The sequence below is a fragment of the Mixophyes fleayi genome, chromosome 3, assembly GCF_038048845.1.
Source record: "Mixophyes fleayi isolate aMixFle1 chromosome 3, aMixFle1.hap1, whole genome shotgun sequence".
NCBI lineage: Eukaryota > Metazoa > Chordata > Amphibia > Anura > Limnodynastidae > Mixophyes > Mixophyes fleayi.
The window spans coordinates 308585648-308612128 of NC_134404.1; the positions used below are offsets into that span (position 1 = coordinate 308585648).

Genomic DNA, 26481 nt, shown 5'->3' on the forward strand with positions numbered 1-26481 from the left:
TCTCCCTCTCCCTCTCTCTCCCTCTCCCCCTCTCTCCCTCTCCCTCTCTCTCCCTCTCCCTCTCTCTCCCTCTCCCTCTTTCTCCCTCTCCCCCCCTCTCTCCCCCCCTCTCTCCCCCCCTCTCTCCCCCCTCTCTCCCCCCCTCTCTCCCCCCCTCTCTCCCCCCCTCTCTCCCCCCCTCTCTCCCCCCCTCTCTCCCCCCCCTCTCTCTCCCCCTCTCTCTCCCCCTCTCTCTCCCTCTCTCTCTCCCTCTCTCTCTCCCTCTCTCTCTCCCTCTCTCTCTCCCTCTCTCTCTCCCTCTCTCTCTCCCTCTCCCCATCTTCTCTCTCCCCATCTCTCTCTATCTCCCTCTCTCTCTATCTCCCCTTTAACCCAGGTGGCTCAGTATTAATGATTGAGCTAGAGATGACCTTGTTTCTCTTAAAGCGGGATTAGAGAAGGTAAAAGAGGCAGTTAAATTGTACACATGTAAAATTGGTAAATGTTAAGTTCACTTGAGGCCATTTCTTACAGAAACATTTTTATTAAGTTGGAACCTATAATACAATATTTCTGTAAGCTCACTTTCATGACTGTTTTGTTGATAATTAGCATAGATAGCGATATCGATATTTAAACTAAAATACTTGCTAAGAACATTTAGAGATATGTATATATTCCAGGAACTTTTTAGAACAGAAAATATAGAAGATAACAGCTGTATGATGTTGATATATGTATAAACTCTGCAAATAATATCTGTATAAATAGTAAGCTCTGATGTCATTGCTTATTGACATCACTTCAGTGCACATTTGGAAACTTGTGTGTATTAAAAGGAATAATGCACACCTACTGTAACAGTTATGGATGTTGGAAATCATCTCAGATCTCTGTATCAAGGGCTTGTCCTATATCCTCACCTTTTTATATTGTCACAGAACTCTTCTGTAACTTCTAATATCCTCATAGTTCACTGTAGAGATACCACTATGCAATGTATCCTGTTATTTTTACTCTTAAATTAAAGCTTTCAGTGTCTGTTCTTAGTTTGTATGTAGTAAAAAAAACAAATCCTAACAAGTTTCCACATCAAATGGGAAATATATTCTCTTATTTGCGTGAGGCACACAATATTAGCGGAAAGGATAATGCGCTATAAACATACTTATTAAGAGTTCATTTCAACTTAAAAGCTATTGTAAATGAATACAGTACAGGAAATTTGCAGTTAGGAACTGAAAATACTTGGAGAGTCTTTGTTGCACTGCAGATGTAAAACAATTGTTATTAATTTAGAAGCACACAAGAAGATCCAGTTGAAATTGTTCTTGGTTTGGCTCCAGAGAAATGAGGACTGGGCTGGACTATATCACATTCTCATACAAAATACCATCTTGTTGTGTACTTGGAGGTGACTGATTTTGGCTATTTCAGTCCATTCCTTCCATCCTATTTCGAGCGCATCTTTCAGACTCTATAAAAGGTTTGGGAATTCTTCCAAGAAGGCAGTGCCTGGCTTAGGCACTTGGATCTTTCTAATCTGCAGGTGATGGACAAACCAATGGCAGATGTAGTTTTGGTTTTTTTTTAATCAGTGTACAGCCAACCATGCTTCAGAACTAAAAATAAAAGACATGGCATAATTAGATTTGCGAAAAACACATTTGTTAAATGTTAATGCCCTGGACCGCGATCTGTTGAGTGGATAATCGAACAGTGAAATAACGACAAATAGAAAAGATGTTATATATACACAAGCATTATCCAAAAATCTAAATAATACAAATGGAGATGTGTTACTGATGGGTTCTTTTAAAACGTAGCCAACGTTTATGGATTGCAGAGGTTGCCATAAATATTTGTGTTTTTAACGCATTTAGAAAAACTTGGACAAATATTGAGCAGATAAAATATTGTTTATAAAATGTTGATAAATCTTCTCACCGCAGGATTCTGGACTGCATTTTTGGGTCATATGTTTTGCTTTTCTAGAACTATATTGATGTTTGGATACTAAAAGCTGTATCTGGTAGTATATGTGCATTTTTACAGTTTATATACAAGGGGATTCTGAAGTTTTCCGTATACATTTATACAAAATATAGACAACAGGAATGTAGAAGGAGAGCGAAAAAGAAAGTTAATTGTTTATTTGCTTATTCAGAGAACAGACAGTGGTTTTATACAGGCCTCAATGGTCATGCTTAGTAGAATTTAGAATTGAAAAGTTTAATGGACACGGCAAAGAATTATATATGTGTAATTCATCATCATCATCATCATCACCATTTATTTATATAGCGCCACTAATTTCACGGCGCTGTACAGAGATCTCATTCACATCAGTCCCTGCCCCATTGGAGCTTACAGTCTAAATTCCGTAGCGCACACACACACACAGACTAGTGTCGATTTGTTAGCAGCCAATTAACCTACCAGTATGTTTTTGGAGTGTGGGAGGAAACCGGAGCACCCGGAGGAAACCCATGCAAACACGGGGAGAACATACAAACTCCTCACAGATAAGGCCATGCTCGGGAATTGAACTCATGACCCCAGTGCTGTAAGGCAGATGTGCTAACCACTACGCCACCGTGCTGCCCATGTCTCTCCAATGTCTTTGATCTCATGACACTGGATGGAAGCACTGCTGCTCTTCTGGGGCATCATACCCATCACGATTCATGGGTAAATATAAGACGGACACCAAATCCAGTGGTAGAAGTTGAAATAGATTTAACTTCATCCAAATGTATTTATACTCTAACACTGTTGATACATACCTGTCAACATTCTGAAGTGGAACATTAAGACACATTAGTCCGACTGCCCCAGATCTGCCCAAATAAGGATTTTTCATTTGTGCTTGATAGTATATTACAGTATTTCCCAAGCCCAGTCCTCAGGTATCCCTAACAGTGCAGGTTTTCCAGGTCACAAGTGAAATTATTATACCACTTATGGATCTTTCAAAATGTGTCAATCAGTAATGAATACACCTGTGCTCCAGCAGAGATTTATGTAAAATATGCACTGTCAAAGGTCCCTGAGGACTGGGGTATAGCACAGGTACTATAATTATTTCACTTGTCACCTGGAAAACCTGCACTATTAGGGGTACCTGAGGACTGGGTTTGGGAAACACTGTGTTAGAGAAAAGAAACATGTTTTATGAATTTTACGATTTTTTTGGGTAATATTGAGGTATTATCCAATTAAATATGTCATTGTTATGGTGATTAACATTGGTTTTACTCATGTAAACTCGTAAAAATAATGGAAGACTCAAAATAACGGGAAAAAAACTAAACTTACAATTTCTCTAAGAAGACAATTACGTTGGATATAATTTGAATGTTCTATGCAGCGCATAATAAGTGTGCTGATTGTTTGGGAGGCAGTGACCTGTCCATTCATGTGATTTTGTAAGTGAGGAAAGGGCTACATATGACAAGGGGCAGTGTCAAGATGCAAATAGAAAAATGGGGGCAAACGGGATGCCACAGACTGAGAGTTAGATAGTGGAAGGAGCAGGGTACCCAACAGCATAGAGTAGATCAGAGGTTCACGTAGAACACCCACAGGAACCATTTGTTGCCTAAAAAACATAGGTACACAACCTTTTGATATTTTTGGTTCACTGTGTGTCAGATATACAGTTCTTTGTGTTTACTTCTTTTGGGGTCCCACAACGATGGCGCACTATTTTTGGTCCTAGTTAAAAATAGGGTTGAGCATCACTGATATAACATTATAGTTTATAAAACATACTTAGAATTGATGCATTTTCCTATACACTTCACAAATCTCATACTAAACTCTGCAATGCACTTCTTACTAACCTAGAACATGTGGATCATTTCTCAAATCATGATTTTGTATATCATTCAATATGGTCTTTTCTTTTCATGCCTGTTTATTACCAAGTAGTTATAAATTGTGTTAATATTGTGTACTAGTCCCTGTCCTATTCATTATATTGCTCACAATAATGTTTAATTATTAGACATCATTAAAGTATTTCAATGTACATTGGGAAGGAAGTACATTATTATCTGTTGGCCTTGAAATGATTCACAGTCATTTGGGTCCTGGTCATAAAAAGGTTAAGAATCCCTGGAGTGGCAATACTTTGACATAGCACTGACTAGGAGGGGCTGGGAGGTCACACATAGTAGCATAGAATTGTTGGTGGGGTGCTTGTGGAGTGTGTTTATCATTGTAACATGAAACTGTGACAATGTACCATGTAATATTGAAGGTGTAAGAGTATAGTGTGTGTATATTATGGCAGCAATAAAGTGCTTCTTTTACTATAGAGTTTGGGTGGCAGTATTCTGTGGTATGGTGGCAGTGTAGAGAATGCATTTTGTTCCATATATGTGTGTGTGTATCTATATCTATCTATATATATATAGATATATAGATATATAGATATATATTAATAGAGATATATATATATATATATATATATATATATATATATTAATAGATATATATATAGATATATATATATATATATAGATATAGATATATATATATATATATATATATATATATATATATATATATATATATATATATATTAATACATACATACATACAGATATATATATATATATATATATATATATATATATATATATATATATATATATATATATATATATCTATATCCATCTATATATCTGCCATCAGAGAATACCGTTACCATGAAGGGGTGTGCTTGGTCTGCAACAATGTTTAGGTAGATGGTACGTGTCAAAGTAACATCCACATGAATGCCATGGTTTCCAAGCAGAGCATTGCCCAGAGCATCACACTTTCTCTGCCGGCTTGCCTTCTTCCCATAGTGAATCCCGGTGCCACATCTAGCCCACGTAAATGACACACACACTTTCGGCCGTCCACATTATGTAAAAGAAAACGACATTCATCAAACAAAGCCACCTTTTACCATTGCTCCATGGTCTAGTTCTGGCACTCGCGTGCCCATTGTAGGCACTTTTGGTGGTGGACAGGGGTCAGCATGGGCACTCTGACAGGTCTGCAGCTACGCAGCAGTCTGCAATGCACTGTGTGTTCTGACACCTCTCTGTTATAGCCAGCATTAACTTTTTCAGCAATTTGTGCTAGAGTAAGTCTCCTTTGGGATTGTGCGAGACGGGCTAGCCTTTGCTTCCCACGCGCATCAGTGATCTTTGGGTGCCCATGACCCTGTTGCCAGTTCACCGGTTGCCCTTCCTTGGTCCACTTTTGGTAGGTATTAACCGTTGCATACTAGGAACATCTGACAAGACCTGCCGTTTTGGAGATGCTCTGACCCAATCGTTCTAGCCATCACAAGTTGGACCTTGTCCAAATCGCTTAGTTCCTTATGGTTGTACATTTTTCCTGCTTCCAATTATCAACTTCCTGCTTCCAATTATCAACTTCAAGAACTGACTGTTCACTTGCTACCTATATCCCACCCCTTGACAGATGGCATTGTAACATGATGATTAATGTTATTCACTTCACTTGTCAGTGGTTTTAATGTTGTGGCTGATCGGTGTATATATAGTCATTTATGTGCAAAGATATTTCACCATTGGGCTTCCTTTTTTTTGTTTGTTTGTTTGTTTGCAGTAATAAAGATTAGCAATGGTTTTTTTTTTTACGTAAAGCAATAAAGACTGTGAAGATGATGAAATGAACCGTAGTTGGCAGTTGCTTGCTCTTTTTTTTTCAGAATTTACTGTACATATATTATCCTGTGTTTTCCATATACATATGGAATCCAAAGACGTGTAAAAGAATCTTTTGGATTAACTTCTTGTCAGTTGTGCCATTTTGAATTCACAGCTGCAGTTTTTCTGAAATAAATTTGTATTTTAGTCTAACAATTAACATTGTTCAGTATTTTTGTAATTATTATCTACACAGCTGCATACTTTTTATGGAAATTCAGTACATGAGTGGTGTGCATACTGATAATCAACTGAGAAAATGCCTTTTATCTTTGTCAGTCTCTAACATAACTCTTAACATAGTTAAAAACAGAAAATGAGAGCGCTGTATACAAGATAAAATAATTATAAATTTATTAATATATTGAATAACCTTATCTGTGTGGAGTTTGTATGTTCTCCCCGTGTTTTTTCCTGGGTTTCTTCCCACACTCCAAAACCATACAGGTAGGTTAATTGGCTGCTATTAAATTGACCTTAGTCTCTCTGTCTGTGTCTGTGTCTGTGTCTGTGTGTGTGTGTTAGGGGATTCAGATTGTAAGCTCCATTGGGGCAGGGACTGATGGGAATGAGTTCTCTGTACATCGCTGCGGTATATAAATAAATAAATAGATGATGATGATGATGATGAATTATAACCAATAATCACGCTGTACAGATCTGCTTTTGAGTTGATAGCCTCAGTCATTGATCAATTACAATTCATAGAAATCACAATATATCATAAATAACCTGTCAAATAGCAGCATCATTTTACATAGATAAGCAGTGATGACTTTGACGTGTCTCATGAATGAAACAATTATTTCACAACCCTCTCAAATGGGAAATAGAATTTATGCCACCGACTGAAGCATGGATCTGTGGTATTTCAAACTCTCCAGTATCAATAACCAAAGGAAAATCAGCTGTGAAGGGAACCCTTCTTTATATGGGAACGAACCACAGCACGGACAATAGCATGGGCAGCACAGTGGCCTAGTGGTTAGCACTTCTGCCTCACAGCACTGGGGTCATGAGTTCGATTCCCGACCATCGCCATATCTGTGTGGAGTTTGTATGTTCTCCCTGTGTTTGCGTGGGTTTCCTCCGGGTGCTCCGGTTTCCTCCCACACTCCAAAAACATACTGGTTAATTGGCTGCTATCAAAATTGACCCTAGTCTCTCCCTGCCTGTCTGTCTATGTCTGTGTGTGAGTGTGTGTCTATATTAGGGAATTTAGACTGTAAGCCCCAATGGGCCAGGGACTGATGTGAATGAGTTCTCTGTACAGTGCTGCGAAATTAGTGGCGCCATATAAATAAATGATGATGATGATGATGATGAATACTGCAGAAATTTAAAGCAGAAAAATACTTATCCTTCCAGAGGTTTACTCGTATTAACTGGAGAACTTCAAAATGTATTGATCATTCACTTCAGGTCCCAGTGATAAATATCTTAACATAGCTAATCATAAAAGATGATTATATGCTACCTATAGAATCGTATACATTGTAAATAATATGTATATATGATTTAATGTAAGAAGTCACAGAGGATTTCTGTGAGCCCATAAACGCTGTTGTACATGTCACAGAACTCTGAAAGATTTCTTATTCCCTTTTTACAGTAGGCAGTGTATTTTCCCATATAAAATTATCCTTTATAAGCGGCCAACATTTCTAGAGCTTCAAGGGTATCAAATTTCAAACCCATTTCTTATTTGGGATAAAACAGAAGTTAAAGATGACCCTACCCAAATGAGCTTAGGAGTTGGGGGGAGGGGGGCAACACTTGATAAATAGCATGAAAGGGAATGAAAATGTTAGATGTGCATGGGGAAGGTAGGAGCCGATAGTTAGGGAGCGTCGGTGTAAAAATAGTACGGGAGAGAGGGATAGGCCTCTTTGTAGAAGAGAGCCTTCGGGGACTATTAAATGATTTTAAAGGTTGAGACATTCTGTGGAGTAGGGAGTTCCATCGACTGGGAGCTGATGCACGAATCTAAATATTTGTTCCAAACTTTGTGTAAAAATAACAATTTACTAAGTTTAGGACAAACAAGAAAATTGTGTATGCATTGGAGAAATATCTTTTAGAAGCCATGTTACATTAATTGCACAGTATGCCCAACGTCTTGACCACACTTACTTGTCTCTGAGTCCTTAAAATGTTGCTCTCTCTTGAACGTCCACATCATTTGAGGGCTTGGTTTATATGTAGTCTTGATTCCTGTCTACATTTTGTTCCCCAAAAAAAATTGGCTTTGGTTTTTAATTTAAAATAAGTGAGTTTTACTAATTGTGCAGATAATAAGGTAAATTAATTGGTCATCAATTGAAAATCTCATATAGTACAAAATGCTTTGATATTTATGTGCAAATAATATAGTGTAGAATATTAGCATAAATTTAGAACACAATATTTTCTTTCAAGTTCAAATTTTGATTCTGTAACTGGATTACAATTTAATAAGACCTGCCTACCACATCAAGTTCCTCAGTTTGATGTGCTAGGCAATATAAGTCATATGTGACTATAATGTGCACCTGTTTTGTCCTGTAAAGATTCTGTAAGAACTAAACCTAAATAAATGTCTGTGTATATAATGCTGTGTAGAAGGTGTTATATATTTCATTGGAAGTCAGAATTGCTAGTTTGTTTGCCTAGTTATCAGTTTAACTTGCTTACAGGACTATTACAGATTTTTATGGAACTCCATCTCACATCCAAATTATTGACTTAATAAAGAACAAACTCCATCCAAAACAAACAAAAATAGTGCATGGGAATTTTAAGCTGTAATTTACAAGTAACATATGGAGCTCCCCATCTTTCTACTGTCCCAGTGGAGGACTTTCATGGGGTTGTATTTAAGTAGAGTAGTCCTTTAATCCCACCACCCGTTCTTTCTAACCTGTTCCCCTATGTTGTACATGTGGAGTCTCCCCCACCTGACCCCTCCTATTGCTTGTATCACCCTCACTGTCCAGCTCTCTTCAGTATAGTGCTTTCATTATGCTCTACTGAAGAAAGCTAGACAGATTTAGTCTTCAGGCTTTGTAAGCTGTTGCATGATGGAACTGGACAGGCCCCTATTTGCTACATGAAGGGCCCATGTGACAGAAAGAGACAGTGTTGTCCAAAACTGGAAAACCCTTTAACAAAATTCCTTTTTTTTTGCCTTCATCACAGTCATATTGTAACATCTTTAATCAGTGTTTTTTTAAAGATGCTAATGTGAATTTATGTGCTCATGATAGGTCAAACTATAACATCTCTACTGTTGTTTGCTAAACTGTGTTTGAAAGACTTGCAATAGCTGAAAACTTGCAATGTATAATGTTCCATTCTAATCCTTGCTCCTCTCCAATTTCTTTTGCTGTTACCCCATGCTGTCCCTGAGATGTTAATTCTCCACATCTCAATCCACTGACCTCCAACTCCCCTGCTCATTTTCAGCTTTCTTTTTCTTCTTATCTTGGCACGTACATCATCTTCTGTAAAGGAGGGGAATAGCACTGTCACATTTACCTCTCTTTTTGCAAGCCTGGCTTAAATTCACAACATAGCTTCTTTGATCTTGTTTCATGCTATGACGAGCTTTCTAAGGAACAATGCACTGAATATATTTGTCAGTGTAATCACCTGCTGTACAATTCAACACATTGAGAATAGTCATGTCTTTGTGCACGGATTAATACTATCCACATCATGCAACAGTCCCATTCATCATTTTCATTCTTCTCTTATTTCACATGAACTGTGAGCCCCTGGACGTTGTATGCATTAGTCTATATTTCTGGGAATTTTGTTTACTAAATTGCTGAGAGTCTAATCATCTTCTTTCATTTTTGGCAAAGAGAGTTTTCTATTGTTCTGTAAACTTTCCTCTTTTCTTATTTTACTTGATACACAGCTGGCAGAGGTTAGGATAATAATACAATTTAACCAACTCCACCAGTGTTCTATTTAGTGCAAAGGCGGAAACTGGAAAAGCTCGAAATTTTAGTAACTATTTATCGTAACAAGTTGGGAATGTTGTTCACTAAAAGTTAAAATTTCTGCCTATCCCTGAATTAATTACATTGAGATGTAATCTCTTTCAACTCTTTTTTTTTTTTTTTTTCTTTTTTTGCTCCCTGCTATCTTTAACCTGCTGCCGTTCTCTGGTCCTTTCTTCTTCTCAAGTAATTCTTAAAAATAACATACTTCTGCTGTTTTGGAATTTGCTTCTAACTAATTGAACATCTGTTTTTCTTGCTTGTTCTCTCTGTTTTAATTCTTAAGTTTGCCCTTTTAAACCATCTGCAATCTGGTTTCTGTTGGTTATTGCTTTCTTTTCTGGGCTGAAATTGCCCTAACAAGACTAACCTTGTGATTTAGTTATATGATCCCTTCTATGTAACGAAATCAAAAGATCATTGATCCCTCTTGCAGCCTTCACGCCTTTAACTTCTTATTTCATCACCAGCCATGACCACTTTTATATCTACGTAATCATTTTCATAGCGCAATACGTAGGCGCCACATATATGACTGTTAATATAGTTAACATAAGAGAAAGTGCATGTGTCTGCAATCACGTTATGCTTTTTAGTATTGTGATTGCTACAGCTTGTGAAGAGCCACAATATTCTGTAGTATTGTGCAATAATCACTTACATAGGAGACCACAGTCATGTAAACACCGAAGCAAAATGTAAAGAGAGCACGGTTCTCAAGAGCTTATCACGTATATTAAATTTACTATGTTTAAAAATTGATGTATGAAGCCAAGGTAAGAATGTTCTTAAAAAGGGACGGGAAGCTAGAAATGGTTCGCTAAGCTGTTGGGGTTAGATCACTATAATCTACTGATTTGTGTACAAACAAATTAGCTATGCTGTTTCAATACTATTACTTTGTACAAGTCTTCAACTGATTTTTTTAGTTATATTAAATTATAGAAATTATGTGCTGTACTTAATTTAGAAAGAAGCACCTTGTTAATGAAAAACTCAACACCCGAGTCCAGAGCTGGATTCACAACATTTCAACTTTTAAAACCGTAACCATTGATGACTTAAGTCCCGTTACACCTCATAAATACAGAGTATTATTTACCTTCGCCACTTCGGTCTCAGAGCAGAGTATAGTGGCACCAATCCCCCCTTAACCCCACACCGATACAGTCACATTCCTTTCCTTTACTCATTCCTTCATCGCCAGTATTGACAGCAAGGAGAGAAGAGAGCTGTCGGGACCAGCAAGCCGTCCTTGCTGGTCATGCAGTTAGGGCAGTATGTAAGCAATAAATGAGGTTCCTGAGTGAATTGACTTGCACTTCTGTTTAACTAGAAGCAGCATTAACCACATACACAGGCCAGCTGCCCAGTTATCTTTTGACAGCTATCTCCCCTTGTGAGTGGCAGCAATTTGGTAACTGTTGATGTCCCACTGAAGGGCTACATGGAGACTGCCCCTAAATGTCATGGTGTGTCCATAGGTGTGCAACCCCTTTATTGATGCTTTATGTAATATGTCTACAGTAGACAAACTGACAAAGGTTCTAAGCAGATTGTTGTTCTGAGAAATCACCTCTTATGACTCGGAAATTAGGAGAAAATCTGTGTTCACTCCACTCACACTAAGGATTTGCAATTGAGATTTGATCACATTTTGCACTTATAGATGAGTACAGTTTGACTGGATGATCATTTCTCCAGTCCAGAAATAGGGATTTACAGTATGAATATAGCTGTTTCACTTCCATTTCTAGCACTGGTGAAGCACAGGCTCCCTTTGCAAGGCAGTGTGATCTGTAGACTATTCCAGAGCATAATTATATACGTGATTCTATGTAAACTGTGTATATAATTTGTGTGCATATACATAGAATATGGATGTTTACATGAAATGCAAAGTTAGAAACCGCCACCCTTTGAAAATTAAATAACGGATAATTTAGCAATAGGTTACATTCCAAGGTGTTTATTTAGCTTCATAATTAGGTTCTGGAGCCAAGATATTTTTAGCAAGGTAATAGGAATTTAAAATAAACATATTGCTAATAAATACAATATGAAAGGTATTCATTCTGTTTATCATCTATCTGGCTCATTGCCCATATCTAGTCCACTTTAGTAAAACTAGAACCTGATTGGTTGCTATGGGCAACACCTTCACTTTTAGAAGCTTTAGTAAATCTACCACTTGGAGTCAATTGCTGAAGCTTCCAGCTGCCTTTGGATTGATACAAGAATGAGAACCTATTCTAAACAGCTTTTTAAAGGTGTTGGCTAACAGCAAGCCCAGTGGTCCATTGGGGCCTATTGGGAAGGGGAGTGTCCTCAGATAAACTGGCATGGCCGGTGTGCATAGGGCATGGTCTAATTTTTTCATTTAGCAACTTGTGCAAGATGGCAGAGGGGTGAGACAAATAACATGCTAAGCAGCTTGTTTCCATTTAAACACTTCAGCTATTTCAGATATATTAGTTCAGTAGTGTACAGACTGTAATCTATTAAGTTATTTATATAGCGTATGTTACGCAGTTCATTACAGAGAATAATTAACCATTCACATCAGTCCCTGCCGCTGTAGAGCTTACAGTCTATATTCCTATATACACACACAGGTTTATTTTGTTAGAAGCCTATTAACTTACCAGCATGTCTTGAGTGTGAGAGAAAACTGGAGCACCTGGAGGAAACTCACTCAGACACAAGGAGAACATACAAACTCCACATAGATAGGGCCTGTGTATTGTGTAATAGCAGTGTTTGACTGCAGTATGCAGGGCATACCAGTTAATGTAGTTACTTGGACCCACTGTGGGATCAATTTTTATTTTATGTAGCACATATATTGTATTTTATAAATACAAATAATATAAGCTTTTTATTTGTTTAATGATTTTGTGATATCAAAGGTATCGACTGACTCTCCAATAGTGTGTTTACATACCTTTGGTTTCGGGTTCCTGAAATAAACCAAAATGTTTGTGGTAGTTTTTTGTTTTAATATATTTTTTGCAGTTTACAGTTGTTTGTTTAGTGTAACATTTAATCAAAGTAATGATTTTCAGGCTCACCTTTCCTGGCTGATGAAGACAGCATTCTTGGTGGGGTAATTGTTCTTCGATCGTGCCGGTGCTCCTCCAAGCTGGACTCCACAGATGATAAACAGGCTCTGCTAGGTACAAAAACTAGTTTGCTTTCGCCTACATATATATCATGTTCAAATAATGTATGTTTTGTATGGCTCTGGTTTTGTAGCCTATATTTTTTTTTTTATTTCTTATTATTAATTCCTCTTTTTGTAACCTTGTGTATGTACTTGTTCTTGCTTTTACTTTATAGTGGAGTTCCTGTGGAGTCATACTACAGAGAGCATGTGTGTTGGCTATATGTCTGCTCAGGATGGCAAAGCCAAGGTTTGTAACGTATTATCTATCATTATTTGCTGTATACAAATGTCTTTGTGAATCATCTGGCATTGAACAATTATTAGTTTGACATTGGTAAGTGAGACATCTTAAGTGCCGATAAACAGTTCGTTGAAACTTTCAGAAAGAGTTTTGTATTCAGCATTGGTCACATAGTAAAGTAATAAGGTGATGCTGGGCCTTCCATGTCCACACCTTATTTTTTGTGGAATATGATGTACAAACAATTGTCCGCTGTCTGTATACGGCTTAAACACATTTTGCCTCAGTCATAATAATCTACTTTTTCACCACCTGTGCCAAATGTTACAAATTGTAATGTGAGATTATGGGACAGAGACCAAAATAAGGCACAGTATAGTTCAATTTAGTAAAGCCTTTATAGAAGCACGTTAAAGACCTGCAATAGAAATATGCACTAAACAGTTCTATCTTAATATTTCAATAAGGCAAATAAAAATAGGGTCTATGGGCCCTTATGATTTATTTGCAGGGATAAAATAATTACAGCGATATACGCAGAAAACTATCTTTTGGAAAAGTACTCTCTATTTATTTATTTTTGGCCTTTTTTTATGTCTTTGCTCTACGTTTGGAACGGACGCAGTGTTGTAATAGTATTCTCTTTTTATTCTTTCTTAAGAAGTCTTTACTTAGGTTTTCAGGTTTGGTCATATATTTTACAAAAAAATTTGTATGTACCTTTTGACTTAAAATCTAGAGGAAAACATAAGTAATTAGTAGCTGTCACTAGTACTCCCACTGGGTCATTGAACTGCTTTTGGCATGAATGAAAGCAGCTCTTTTTGCTCTTCTTCATTGAACTCCGGAGTCCAGTATAGTACAGGAAACTCTACTCTTTCAGCCAATCCTAGAACTCGCTTTGATGGTGTTTTTAGGTTTATGTCCTGCACTGAACTACACTGCCGCCCATCAGCTAGTGGTAGCTCTGTGACTTGACAGAAGTGCTCAGGCTAGCCCAAGGCTGTGTTATGTACCCCTCTGTTCCTGCGGGTTAATGAAGGGAACAAAAGCGGGGGATTTTTGGGCTAGTGGAAGTCACGCTGCGCACATGTAAAGTTTATTGGGGAGGATTATGTCCGAGGGGAAGGAAAGATCATGGGTGGTGTGAGGCTATTGAAGATGTGAGCTGTGAAGTGTATTTGTGTCTAATTACACGTGTTCTGGTGTATGTGCGTTTGGAGGTAGAAAGTGATGGGGGATGCATGTCCTCAACATAGTATATTCTGGTTTTAACGCTGCGTTACATTTGATAACAAAAAGGAAGTCTGGCAACGGTAAAAAGCAAGAGACATAGGGGAAACCTGTATATACAATTTTCCATGCTGTACCCCATGTCATCATCATCATAATCATCTATTTATATAGCGCCACTAATGCCGCAGCGCTGTACAGAGAACTCACTCACATCAGTCCCTGCCCCATTGGGGCTTACAGTCTAAATTCCCTTACATACACACACAGACAGACACTAACTAGGCTCAATTTGTTATCAGACAATTAACCTACCAGTATATATTTTTTTGGGAGTATGGGAGGAAACCGGAGCACCCTGAGAAAACCCACGCAAACACGGGGAGAACATACAAACTCCTCACAGATAAGGCCATGGTCGGGAATTGAACTCATGACCCCAGTGCTGTAACTGAAGTGCTAAACACTACGCCAGGGTGCTGTCATGGGTCATTCTGTTCTGCAATGCTATACTGCGATAAGGGGCAACTGGCATTAGGCTATGAATATTATTTTTATTATTATTTTGCCTCTGATAGCAGATTTGGTTCATAGACTAGTAAAAACTGTAGTTGATCTTGGCCAAATTATGTGCTTGTTCCACATTCAAAGCATTGCATATCTTTTTAATGCTGAAAGGGGATTAGGAACAGATGCTGTAGGCGATGAATTTCACACTTTTGAATATTGCAGATAGTTGGCTTCTATATCTAATTTAACCAGATTTACTATTGTCTTGTATTTTTAAATAAAACAAAGCTCCAGTTTATTTTATTCCAGCGGTTACACTATGTGGCACTAATGTTATTTTTACGAATGTCTGTGTTGTTTTTTTTATTTATACATTTTTATTTTTTTTTACATTTCTGCTTGATACTTTTTAGAAATGCTATTTTATTTACTGTGCATGGTATTAAAGGCAATGCAAACCATATCCTTTTTAAAGGATTTAAAATCCCAGCAACAGTCAACTTAAACAGAGGTGAGAGCGGTATGCAGGGAGTTGTACTGTAAATGTTCAGACATGAGATGAAAGTATGAGAGGTCCCCAGTGCCAAAATCCCTTCACGTCTGTGTATGCAATTCTTTAGTTTTAAACCGTAGGGAAAGGTATTTTACGTTTTTTTTGTTTGTTTGTATTTAAAGTAAATTTTATTGAAGAAATGGTACAAAATATTTCTCTGTAATGTAGAAGTGTAACATATCTTCAGAATATTTTTAACTAACATTTAGGATAGTGGGTCGAAAAAAAGAAGTATATAATGAATGGGAAAGAATTGTGCAAGGGACATAGCACAGAGGAGTATAAAAAGAAGAGGTATTACCTCAACTGCTGTGATGGAGGTTTGGATTTTGCTCAACTGGGGATCTTGAAAGGGTCTAAAGATATAGGAGGGGTCGGCAACCTCTGGCACGTGTGCCAGATGCGGTAAGCGTGCCGGAGCTCCTCAGCTGTCTTACAAAAGCAACAGAAGATAGAGGAAGATAGCTGCTGTGCATGCACAGCTCCGTTTTGGCCATCTTAGGCTGCTTTAGTGACGCAGCTTCAAGATTGCCTTGTGGAATGAATGAAATGTGTGCTGAGTCTCCGGAGGGTAAGTATGATGCTTAATATGAACTGGGGGCACAGATATGAGACACAATATAAACTGGGGGTACAATCGATGGCACAGTGATGGAACAGATAGTATTCTGGACAATGCATTATAAACACACTGCTTATTATTTAGCCTACTGATACAAGGTGTCTCTGGAGACACCTTGCGTTGATGTCCTGGCCGGAATCCCCGCTCATTTTTTCTCGTACCCATTAGAAGTGCACAGAAATTGCGTGGAGATGCCTACCGTAATTGTCTGCAATGTGCGCAGCTGCACATCTTGGTAATGTCCGTACGCCAGATCGACGGCACTGAAAGATGACACATGCCAGCACAGCGATGGAACAGATAGTATTCTGGACAATGTATTATAAACACACTGCTTATTATTTAGCCTACTGATACAAAAGATTTTATATATGTTATTGAACAATCGTGAGGTTACTTAATCTCTACAGTAGAAGCAGATGTGGAGAGTCATGGCAGAGAGGCACTGCAGTGCAAGTCCTGATTATACGTTCTTGGGATTGGCAGTACACCAAAGCTAGTATTAGAAAACTGTAATCTTACATATTAGGTTTTTTTTTTTAAATGCTAAATTACAACCTTAATAATTATTTTATCCAATTTCATAAAACATAAAGAGGCCGGAGGTATACCACATGCAATTAAAGGCAGTAATCCCATCTACAGAGCACTTAGTGATGCGAACGTGTAATAATTCAGCCGTGTTCCCTGTCACAGCGTAGTCATGTCTTTTACTTGTGTGGTTTCTTTGGGAATCCCGAACAACCACATTTTTCATCTGTGGCCTAAGCTGCACGGAACTGTAGTAATGTCAAGCAAGTGAAAAAGTATCTTCTAACACAGCGTGCAGCAATTTGTATTGCTATCTTAAGAAAAAAAATTAAGTAATCCTCACTGTGATCAAGGGATTGGGTAAAAAAAAAAAAAAAAAGAGAAACAATGCTGACAATACTAAGAAAATTCAGGTAAGTATGAGTACTGTTGAATAGTAGCGTTCATCTGGTCAAGTGTCCATGTGCCATTTTTCGGGGACCCCAAAAGTAGCAATTTATAAACTACTGCACATCTGACAAAAATGGTATACCAAAAATAGACTATGGGGCATATTCAATTGTTGGCGTTACAGGCAAAATTAACACGCCCCGCGCACTATTGCCGTCACTACGGTAATAGTGCACGTAAATACCGTTATTACGGTACTTTTCACGCTGGATTTCAGATCGCGGCTCAGGGAGCTGCGAGCTGAAATCCAGCTAGTATTACCGTAATAACGGTAATAGATTTTCCGCGGCGGAAACCGCCAACAATTGAATATGCCCTTAAGAATCCAAATCCACAGTTTATGCACCTCTGCTGTAGATGGACTTTAATTTCTATTTTCAGAAGGATTCCACTGGAGAGAGCTGTTATTAATGTATGGGCCATATACATTTTGGTCTTAGCAGGCTCTTATGTTATATTATGAAAAATACTTATTATTGGTATTCGCCTTGCCAGTTTTAGTAATATCACCAGATAGTTGATGCATGTGTGGTTGTCTCTATGGTTTAAATGTTGTCAGGATAAGAGCCTACATCGAATATTGAATGTCAGGGCCCCAAATAAAATATCAAATTGATAAATAGAAATGAACCTGATTTTCCCTCCGATAAAAGTTTTTGTGGAAACAGCATTGTAGCTTTATACTACTTATGGCCAAATGGTGTCAACCCTTTTTTTCATAGCTTATGTTCCGTATTACTGTGGTATATGTTTTTTCAGTGTTTATTTTTTGCGGACTTTTGTGTTCTATTATTCCTTTCTTGGGGGATCAAGGGTTACTTGCAAAGTGATAATGACATAAACATACCATGATACAAATAATTTGTAGGTTATCTTGTTTTTATTTTAAGACTTGTTACAGTGAATACGAGACGAGCTTAATTTCCTGGTGAGAGCACCAAGCTTCTAATAGGCACTCAAAAGTAGCCTTATCGTTGAGGTGAGTGACAGCTGTTGTTTTAATTGCTGTCAAGATGGAAAGGCAGGTAAGCAGAAATTAGATTATCGTAGTGAGTTAGTTGGAGAGGAGTCAGGTTCAACATTAACACTGGACCCTGGAGCTCCCAGAATTTTCATAGCCTCTGTTGCCGAATCAGGCCAAGTGTTTAATTTGCCTTTTCTGTAACAATGACCGGTCAGTGTCTCATTTTCTGGCGCTGGCTCTGCCAAATATTGGTGGAGTTCAGTTTCCAGACATTAAAGAATAGCAAAAACAAAAATAACATAATTTTCGTAATCCTGGCTAAATTAGACATTTAGAAACGGGTCAAGAATCTGAACAGGGTGCCAGAGGGATGTCTCTTCTAAAGCCATGTTGGGAGATAATACACTAAAGCTTTTTTATGTAGTTTGTTGTTCACAGAATAAAAAAAAAAAAATCAAACTCTCCCCAAGTAACTGTTGTGTTTAAATGGATAATGCTGTAATAGCATAGATGTTACAGATTAAAAATCACCGCAAGTGTCATCCACTTTACTTAGACTCTTACAGCTGCTTTATTTGGACTCCTTAGGTTGTTAAACACATTATTCAAATGTGTGGCTTCAGATTGAAGAGTTTTGATGATGAACAATTGGTATCATGTTTACGGCACAGTGTTTGGTTTAACTTTGTTGCTAATGTGTGCTTTGGGAGAATCACATTTTTCTCCGACACCATCATAGCTTAGTAGAAAATCAGTGAATGGTCTCCAAATTGCTAGCAAAGCATTCACAGCCTCCAAAACTGGAAACCACTTTGAGTGAACATTGGTAATACCTTTTGTTATACTCCCTTACGGGCCCAGCTCATGTTATATTTAGTTGCAAATAAAGGATTAGAATGCATAATGAAATCAACAGTACTTCATAGCATTTTTCAAAGCGCTGTTTAACAAGAGTCTAGGGTCCCTTTAAGTTAAAGTATTTAGTGTGAGTTTGTCTCCCTTAGATCTTTGCAACATTTTTTCGTTTAAATTTTTAGTGTCACTGGCGATACAAACAATTTTTTTAAAAATATTTGTAAAGCACTTTTTGGGAGCTTGCTGCAGTGGAAACCGCATTTCAGCTTTAAACTACTTCCATATCTTCTATAACAGTGGAACACACCCAGTCATTTGCTGTGAAAGTAAACCGAAGAACCATAGCAAGAACACCATGTAATTCAGGGATGTCAGCAATAGTCATAGTAAGTGACAGTGGCTTACATTTCAGCTAGGTTCTTTTCACACATCTAGTTTGATTTGGACATAGTGCTAGCTGCTGGTGCATGCTTCCTGTACCATCAGTATGATAAAGGCTAACCCCAGGATCACCTTAGCTCTAGTAGAGTTCTAGCTTTAGCAAAATCATGTGCAATATATCGCTCTTATTCATATTTTTGTTTAAAGTGTCTAATTATGACAGCAAGGGACATATGTGAAGGGCAGCAATCTGTTTTTGGCCTTGGTGCCTTCAGCTTTACGTGCTCCTTGGAACGCACATGCTTTTTATTTCTGCTTTCTATTTTCCCCTCTATTATTGGTATTGTAACTTTACAGATAAGTTTTCTCTTGCCACTTAATTCTTCCACTGTGACATTATTGTTATCCAGTGCATATTCCTCAGCAGTTTCAGATCTTCATGGCATTTTTCACAGATGAGTCTTCTGTGCTGAGCCAGAGATAGTGTTTCCACAGCACAGCTGGATATTGTTAAGAAGTTGCTGAAAACAGGTGCTGTTGTGCTTAAGAAATTTCTAGGCCCAAGAAAGAAGACTTTGGTAGAAATGTGTTCATTTAATTAATGAATGAGCATGATTATTTTTAGGAGGTGCAAGAGGGTAGGGTCACTTTGGAGGGGAGAGGGGGCCAGGAGACTAGACCCCATTAATGAATGAGCATGATTGTATTTAGGAGGTGCAAGAGGGTAGGGTCACATTGGAGGGGAGAGGGGGCCAGGAGACTAGATACCATTAATGAATGAGCATGATTATATTTAGGAGGTGCAAGAGGGTAGGGTAACATTGGAGGGGAGAGGGGGCCAGGAGACTAGACCCCATTAATGAATGAGCATGATTGTATTTAGGAGGTGCAAGAGGGTAGGGTCACATTGGAGGGGAGAGGGGGCCAGGAGACTAGATACCATTAATGAATGAGCATGATTATATTTAGGAGGTGCAAGAGGGTAGGGTAACATTGGAGGGGAGAGGGGGCCAGGAGACTAGACCCCATTAATGAATGAGCATGATTGTATTTAGGAGGTGCAAGAGGGTAGGGTCACATTGGAGGGGAGAGGGGGCCAGGAGACTAGATACCATTAATGAATGAGCATGATTGTATTTAGGAGGTGCAAGAGGGTAGGGTCACATTGGAGGGGAGAGGGGGCCAGGAGACTAGATACCATTAATGAATGAGCATGATTATATTTAGGAGGTGCAAGAGGGTAGGGTCACATTGGAGGGGAGAGGGGGCCAGGTGACTAGATACCATTAATGAATGAGCATGATTATATTTAGGAGGTGCAAGAGGGTAGGGTCACATTGGAGGGGAGAGGGGGCCAGGAGACTAGACCCCATTAATGAATGAGCATGATTATATTTAGGAGGTGCAAGACGGTAGGGTCACATTGGAGGGGAGAGGGGGCCAGGAGACTAGATACCATTAATGAATGAGCATGATTATATTTAGGAGGTGCAAGAGGGTAGGGTCACATTGGAGGGGAGAGGGGGCCAGGAGACTAGATACCATTAATGAATGAGCATGATTATATTTAGGAGGTGCAAGAGGGTAGGGTCACATTGGAGGGGAGAGGGGGCCAGGAGACTAGATCCCAGCGGAGAGTGACAGAGGAGCGGATCCTAGGGTAAAGGGTGCCAGGGGATGGGGACACAATTTGTGACTGGGAAGGAGGACCGATGGGCCACTTACCAGAAATGCTGAAGGACAGAAGACTCCCTCCACAAGAGGATATTGCTTTGCTCGTTGAACCTTTATGAAGGCTGTATAACCAGTGGAACACCTGAGGAACTTCTCCCACGCGTGGGAACTAGCGCAATCAACTTCCAGTGCTGATCTGCCACTTGCTCCTTCACGCTCTGAAGAGCCAGATTTCTGTCCTTTTTGTTTTAATTAAAAACACAAGAAAAAGCCCTCAATGGGTGGTTTTCTGACTCTTTTTATTTGATTCAAACTTTTATTTGGTGAAAACTGGAAGACCTTACTTGTTACACATTTATAGTGAGGTGTTTTTAGGGTATAATGGATATATACTGGGATGTTCTTACTTTTTTAAACATGGCTTCTTCATGTTGGCTTATTAAAGTAATGCTAAATAAAATCAGTTATGGCCTATGTTATCTCATGAGAGATTAGATCAGATTGATCAGATTTAAGAACGAAAAATAAATGGGAAAGAGTCTGTGCAATTCTCCTTATGCAAATCTAAATGCTGCCTGTTTGGGAGAGGAGAAGAATTCACACCTCTTAAAAACGCACTATAGGATATTTAATTTTTTCAGTAGACATTTTTGGCTATATTCTAAGAACGAGATTATGATATATTTCACACTACTATTCTTTTAACAGACATTCTTTGCTATATTCTATATATGCTCAAAGTTGTTTGTTTGTTTTTTAAAAGGTATTTGCTATTACTGTGTCACTGTCACATTTAGAAAGTTGTCATACCCATTACTTTGGCAGTCAGTTGGCTTATATTATTGCAACGTTGTTGCTTGTGTATACTATGTGCCAGTAATATTTTATACTCGCTGCTGAATTGCTCACCTGATAATTCTGTGTTCCCAATAGAACAGGAGTTGCCAATATAAACTAAACAGTGAGCGAAAACATTTGAGCTCGTAGAATTTAATATTCAGATAATCAATTTTAGATACACTCTCTCCAGTGTTTTCTATATTTCCCATTCTATTAGAATTATTGCATATACTTATGTCTTTGCCTACAGACTTTTTTTTTTATCAAATTCAGGGTATGGAGTTGATGATTGTTAGTTATGTCCTGATATGTAAATTTCACATGACTGTACATTAGTGCTATTAGGATTACAATAATTTTATATTCTCAGTGTGAAGATTACAGGATGCCATGAATGAATATACATGCGGCCCAGGGATTCGCTAGAAACTAGTGACATTAATGAGGCATCACTAGGAACAAGTGATATTCCTGATTTATGAGGCACAGTCCTGTGTTTCATCCTTTATGTGACAGAGTGAAAGATGCTTCATAAATTTCCACTATAGGTTAAAATCCCTTTGCTCACTAAGCTTGTAGATTTCACAGTTGCATCTTTTGACATCTGCCCTACACAGTTATCATATTCCTGGTGTCTTCCTGTAATCTGGATTCTGATGACAGAAGCAGCTGCTCTTCTCTGTTCCCTTTTAAAGAAATGTTTTTGACCTTCCTTGAAATTACTTAATCTCACTCCTATAATTCTGTCACTCGTCCCTCTGTTGCCTGCAGCAGTTCACACTGTCAACCTGCAAATGCTTGTTTTCAATTAAAACATATGGGGTTTATTTATTGAAATAGTGACAGCAGAAATAAGACAAACAAAAATATATTTATTTTTATTTTTTATCAAGTATATCTAAATTTATATAAATTTTTGTGACAAATTGTCCTCTCCCCTGTGCCCTTTATAGTAATATAGAGCTGCTTCTATTTGTCTCTTTATTTTCTAAGTAAAGGCCTTCTGGATCTGCTCTACACCGAGTAACTAAGTCTGTGCTGACGGTTTTTGTGGAGCTCAAAAATGTTGCATTATTCATAAGTATGTGCCGAGCACGACCATGGGAAGCCAGCTCAATATACTAGAAGAAGAAACACATTTATTTTTTTATTCACCTATGTGACATGGAAATTCAGTAACTGGTGTTATTGGATTTGTACTTGGCGACTTTTATAACCTCCCCTCCTGGAACCCTGGAGATAAAGTCAGATGACAAGTGCACCATAGCCCCACCCCCTGCAAAGAAATGTCTCGCATAGCGGTTCAGGGACAAATGACGCGAATAGTGTCATTAAGCCCTGTCTCCGTACGTATCCTACTTTTCTGGGAATTCTGAAATTCGGCTACCTTCCAAAAATAACGGGAGAGTAGGCAAGTATGCATTATAATCGGACAAATACTTGTACTAAATGATTTATGATTTCTGTAAACCACTCTTGTGACAACCAGAAGTGAAGTGAAATAATAAAACTCTCTCACTACAAAATAGAAATGTTTATCTTTTTCTTTTTTATTGCTCTAGCGACTATTTAATGCATTATTATTGTATGAATTAAATAACACTAGTTTCTGCTGTTACCTCTTTCAGACACACATTTCTAGGCTTCCTCCGGGTGCAGTAGCGGGACAGTCTGTAGCCATTGAAGGTGGCGTGTGCAGACTGGAGAGCTCCCTCAGCTAAACAGGACACTTCCCTGCTTGATCAGCTTCTTCCACACCGATAACCCACTCATGGAAATGTTTCGCTGTGTTCCAACAACTGTCTGAGATTCTCTTCTCCTCAAACTGCTGCCATTGCACAATGTACACTGTATAACCGGAGCAGCATGCAGCTGTGTAATCTGTAGTCTTTTATTGTGCCACAGTGATGGCGTCTTGATGATAATATAATTACTCACGTTTGACATAAATCTGTCCGCAGTTATTGGAGTTAGTGTGAACTAAACATCCCTTAATAATTTGTTATTTTGCTTCCAAAGTATAGTGCCTGTTTTACATTGTAATGGTATATGTTCCCTTATTATACTTTTCCCTTAAATTCCAGAATTGGTTTTGAGTATTGTATTTCATTTGACCTCCTTTCAAACCTATGACCTATCGTGTACATATTTGTGCAGAGTGCACAAAAAAAACATTTAATCAAATGCAAAAAAAATGTTTTTAAAAAAAAATAAGGTGAATGTAATTTCTTTTACCACATTACCATTTAATTTATAATAATTAATTCATGTTCCTTAGCATTATTTGAATATTTAATTACTGTATTCCCCTCTATTTAAAGGCGAGTGGCAACCTGAATTTCGTTTACTGGGAGTCATAGAAAACATATTTATTGTATGCATATATAATGTTTGACTAAGAAATAAAAATAAGCAAAAGAAAATATAAACAATAGTTTTACATAAACAGATCAAAAGCTTAATGGAACCATAAATCAAGTATATTTAAATCGACAGTATATTTTAGATGGAATTCCGATCAAACCAGTGATCTTATGCAACAAATATCTGCTAGTACATCTGGTCAATATTTCTTGTCCATTGGTGTTTTCTGTAAAGGAGAAAAAAGGCAAAGTACTGTAGTAAGACTACAAAGTATGTAAAAGTCTATGTACTGTAAAAGGAATATAACCGCTCTGTTTGTTTGAATATATTTTCTAAGACTGCAAATAAAGTCAACTATTAATATACATTTTATTGTGTTTGAGAGAATTTCCCACGTATACAATAACTGTCAAAGATCAGCTTTTTAAATGATCGGTTTTTAGTTACATTTGATCATTTGTTTTTGCAACAAGGGTACAGACATAACATGAAATGTGTAAGAATCCGTAAATATTCTTAAACTACAATGTAGTATTTAGTTATTGTGCATTATTTAGTAGCCTGTTCTGTTTTTGTTTATTTTTATTTAGTATTTTTTTCCTGTTCCTATCAGTTTGTATTTGTGCATAAAAAGAAATGTAAAAAGCAGAAGTAGCACGGCTGCAGCAAAGCATTGTCTACTAACATCCTTGTTATGTACCAATGGCAAAGTAATGATTGCTATTCCTTTTAAACGGATCAAAATTATTTATTTCAATTACAGCAGGTATGTTTATTTAAAATATTTTCCAGGTTATAGACATAAACAGCAAACAAACCACATAAACTAAAATACAGTACAATACAAAACAAATCTGTGCTTAGTAAATAAAAACGACTAACTAGTTGACCTGAGGTACCAAAGTTAGTGCACACGATTTATATAACAATGCTGTAGTATTCATGTAACGTTAACAGTGGATTGCACAAACTGTATTTAATAGAGTTAAGAATTTATCTTTACATATTCAATCAAGATTCATTAATTTTCGCTGAGGCAATGATATCCCAAAACACTGGCACTATATTAGTTTATTCATATATACTGTAGAGATAGAAAGTTCAAGTAAGACTCCTTTAAAAACCAAAGAATGCAGCCAGCACTGCCTTTACTTGTGCAAGTGCTCCTGCTTGTCCATCTGGGATTATTGGATGCCCTGGTACATGTGCAGGGTGGAAACAGTACAAATGTCACATCAAATTCATTCCTACTACTATTTTTGGACCACTGCCTCCTAATTTTTTTTCGTATTTTTGTCTCCTAAATACTGCTTCATTTATCCTAATTTATGTTTTTATCACACATGAGTAAGGTGATACTAGGACTGTCTTTATCCACTTGTGTGTTTGAGGGTTTTTATTACATTGGTCGAGCTCAGCCTAGATGTGTGCTTTCCCGCGGAACTGCAAGTTGAAAGTCCAAAATGTGTCCTATTCTAAGTATAGGGATGAGATTGAGTTAATAGCACCTACAAATGTCTAGGTCCCTCTACATACCATCATACATTCACACCCACCCATCTGCCCACTCCCAGTCATGATCCAATAGAGTACAATCAGTTTATATTGATTATTTTTCAACTCTTTGCCTGGATAAATTGATTATGAAGCAGTTTGTACTATAAGGCACTTTTTTTCCTTATGGAACTTTAGTATATGTTCACAGAGCTTACTAAAGCTAAAATAACATTAAGGAGATGTCTATCAACTTGATATTTCAAAAGGTGAGACCCCTTCTCTGGGAATTCTAGCTTTGGGCAAAAACATGTCATCAAACCCCCTTTCATTGCATTACAAGTTTTAAATGGGTTATCCCATCTCAGTCAGAAGTGACAGTCATTCAAAGTTATGTTTATCTTCGAGCCAATAAACTTATGGGAACTGGCATGTAAAAAGGACACAAGAAGCTGCTAAATTATACTGAGCTCCACAGATTCTAGAATGCTAGTATTTCTTTTTAGATCACTGCTGTAGCTTTACAGCATTATTTTCACACCATAATTACTGGGTGGGGGGAGGTTAATTATTCAACAAATATGTAAAATGTTCAGATAACCGTTTAGATTTCTCTCTCACAATATTTGCTGTCAGTTCCTTTAATTCTCCACAGACTCTGAGTTGCGCTTGACAATACAATGCTCTGTCTGCTTCAAACTTCAAAGGAAAGTCACACAATTTTTCATGCTGTGTAAAAAGCACTGGTGGCGAGAGTAGCTCTTTGAAGTTTATAACAGGTGCTTCAACACTGCACTTACTGCAAACCAGACCCTCCACCATCACCACCAGAGACGAAGGGATTATTCATTCTGGTGTAAGGAAGATCACTGATATCCAAATATTAATTATAACATTATATTTAAA

The 26481-nt window shown here is 37.7% G+C and overlaps 1 protein-coding gene across 4 annotated transcripts in view; it reads left to right on the top strand.

Moving 5' to 3' along the window:
• The window catches only part of TASP1 (taspase 1), a 121510-nt gene extending 97062 nt beyond the window's left edge, over positions 1-24448 (top strand). For all 4 annotated transcript variants that reach the window (XM_075203954.1, XM_075203953.1, XM_075203952.1 and 1 more), the window contains 3 exons: positions 12763-12873; positions 13037-13110; positions 23346-24448. In XM_075203954.1, the coding sequence (XP_075060055.1) occupies positions 12763-12873; positions 13037-13110; positions 23346-23438 (278 nt within the window). In that variant the 3' untranslated portion in view covers positions 23439-24448. The remainder of the gene's footprint in view (positions 1-12762; positions 12874-13036; positions 13111-23345) is intronic.
• The last annotated feature ends 2033 nt before the right edge of the window (positions 24449-26481 follow it).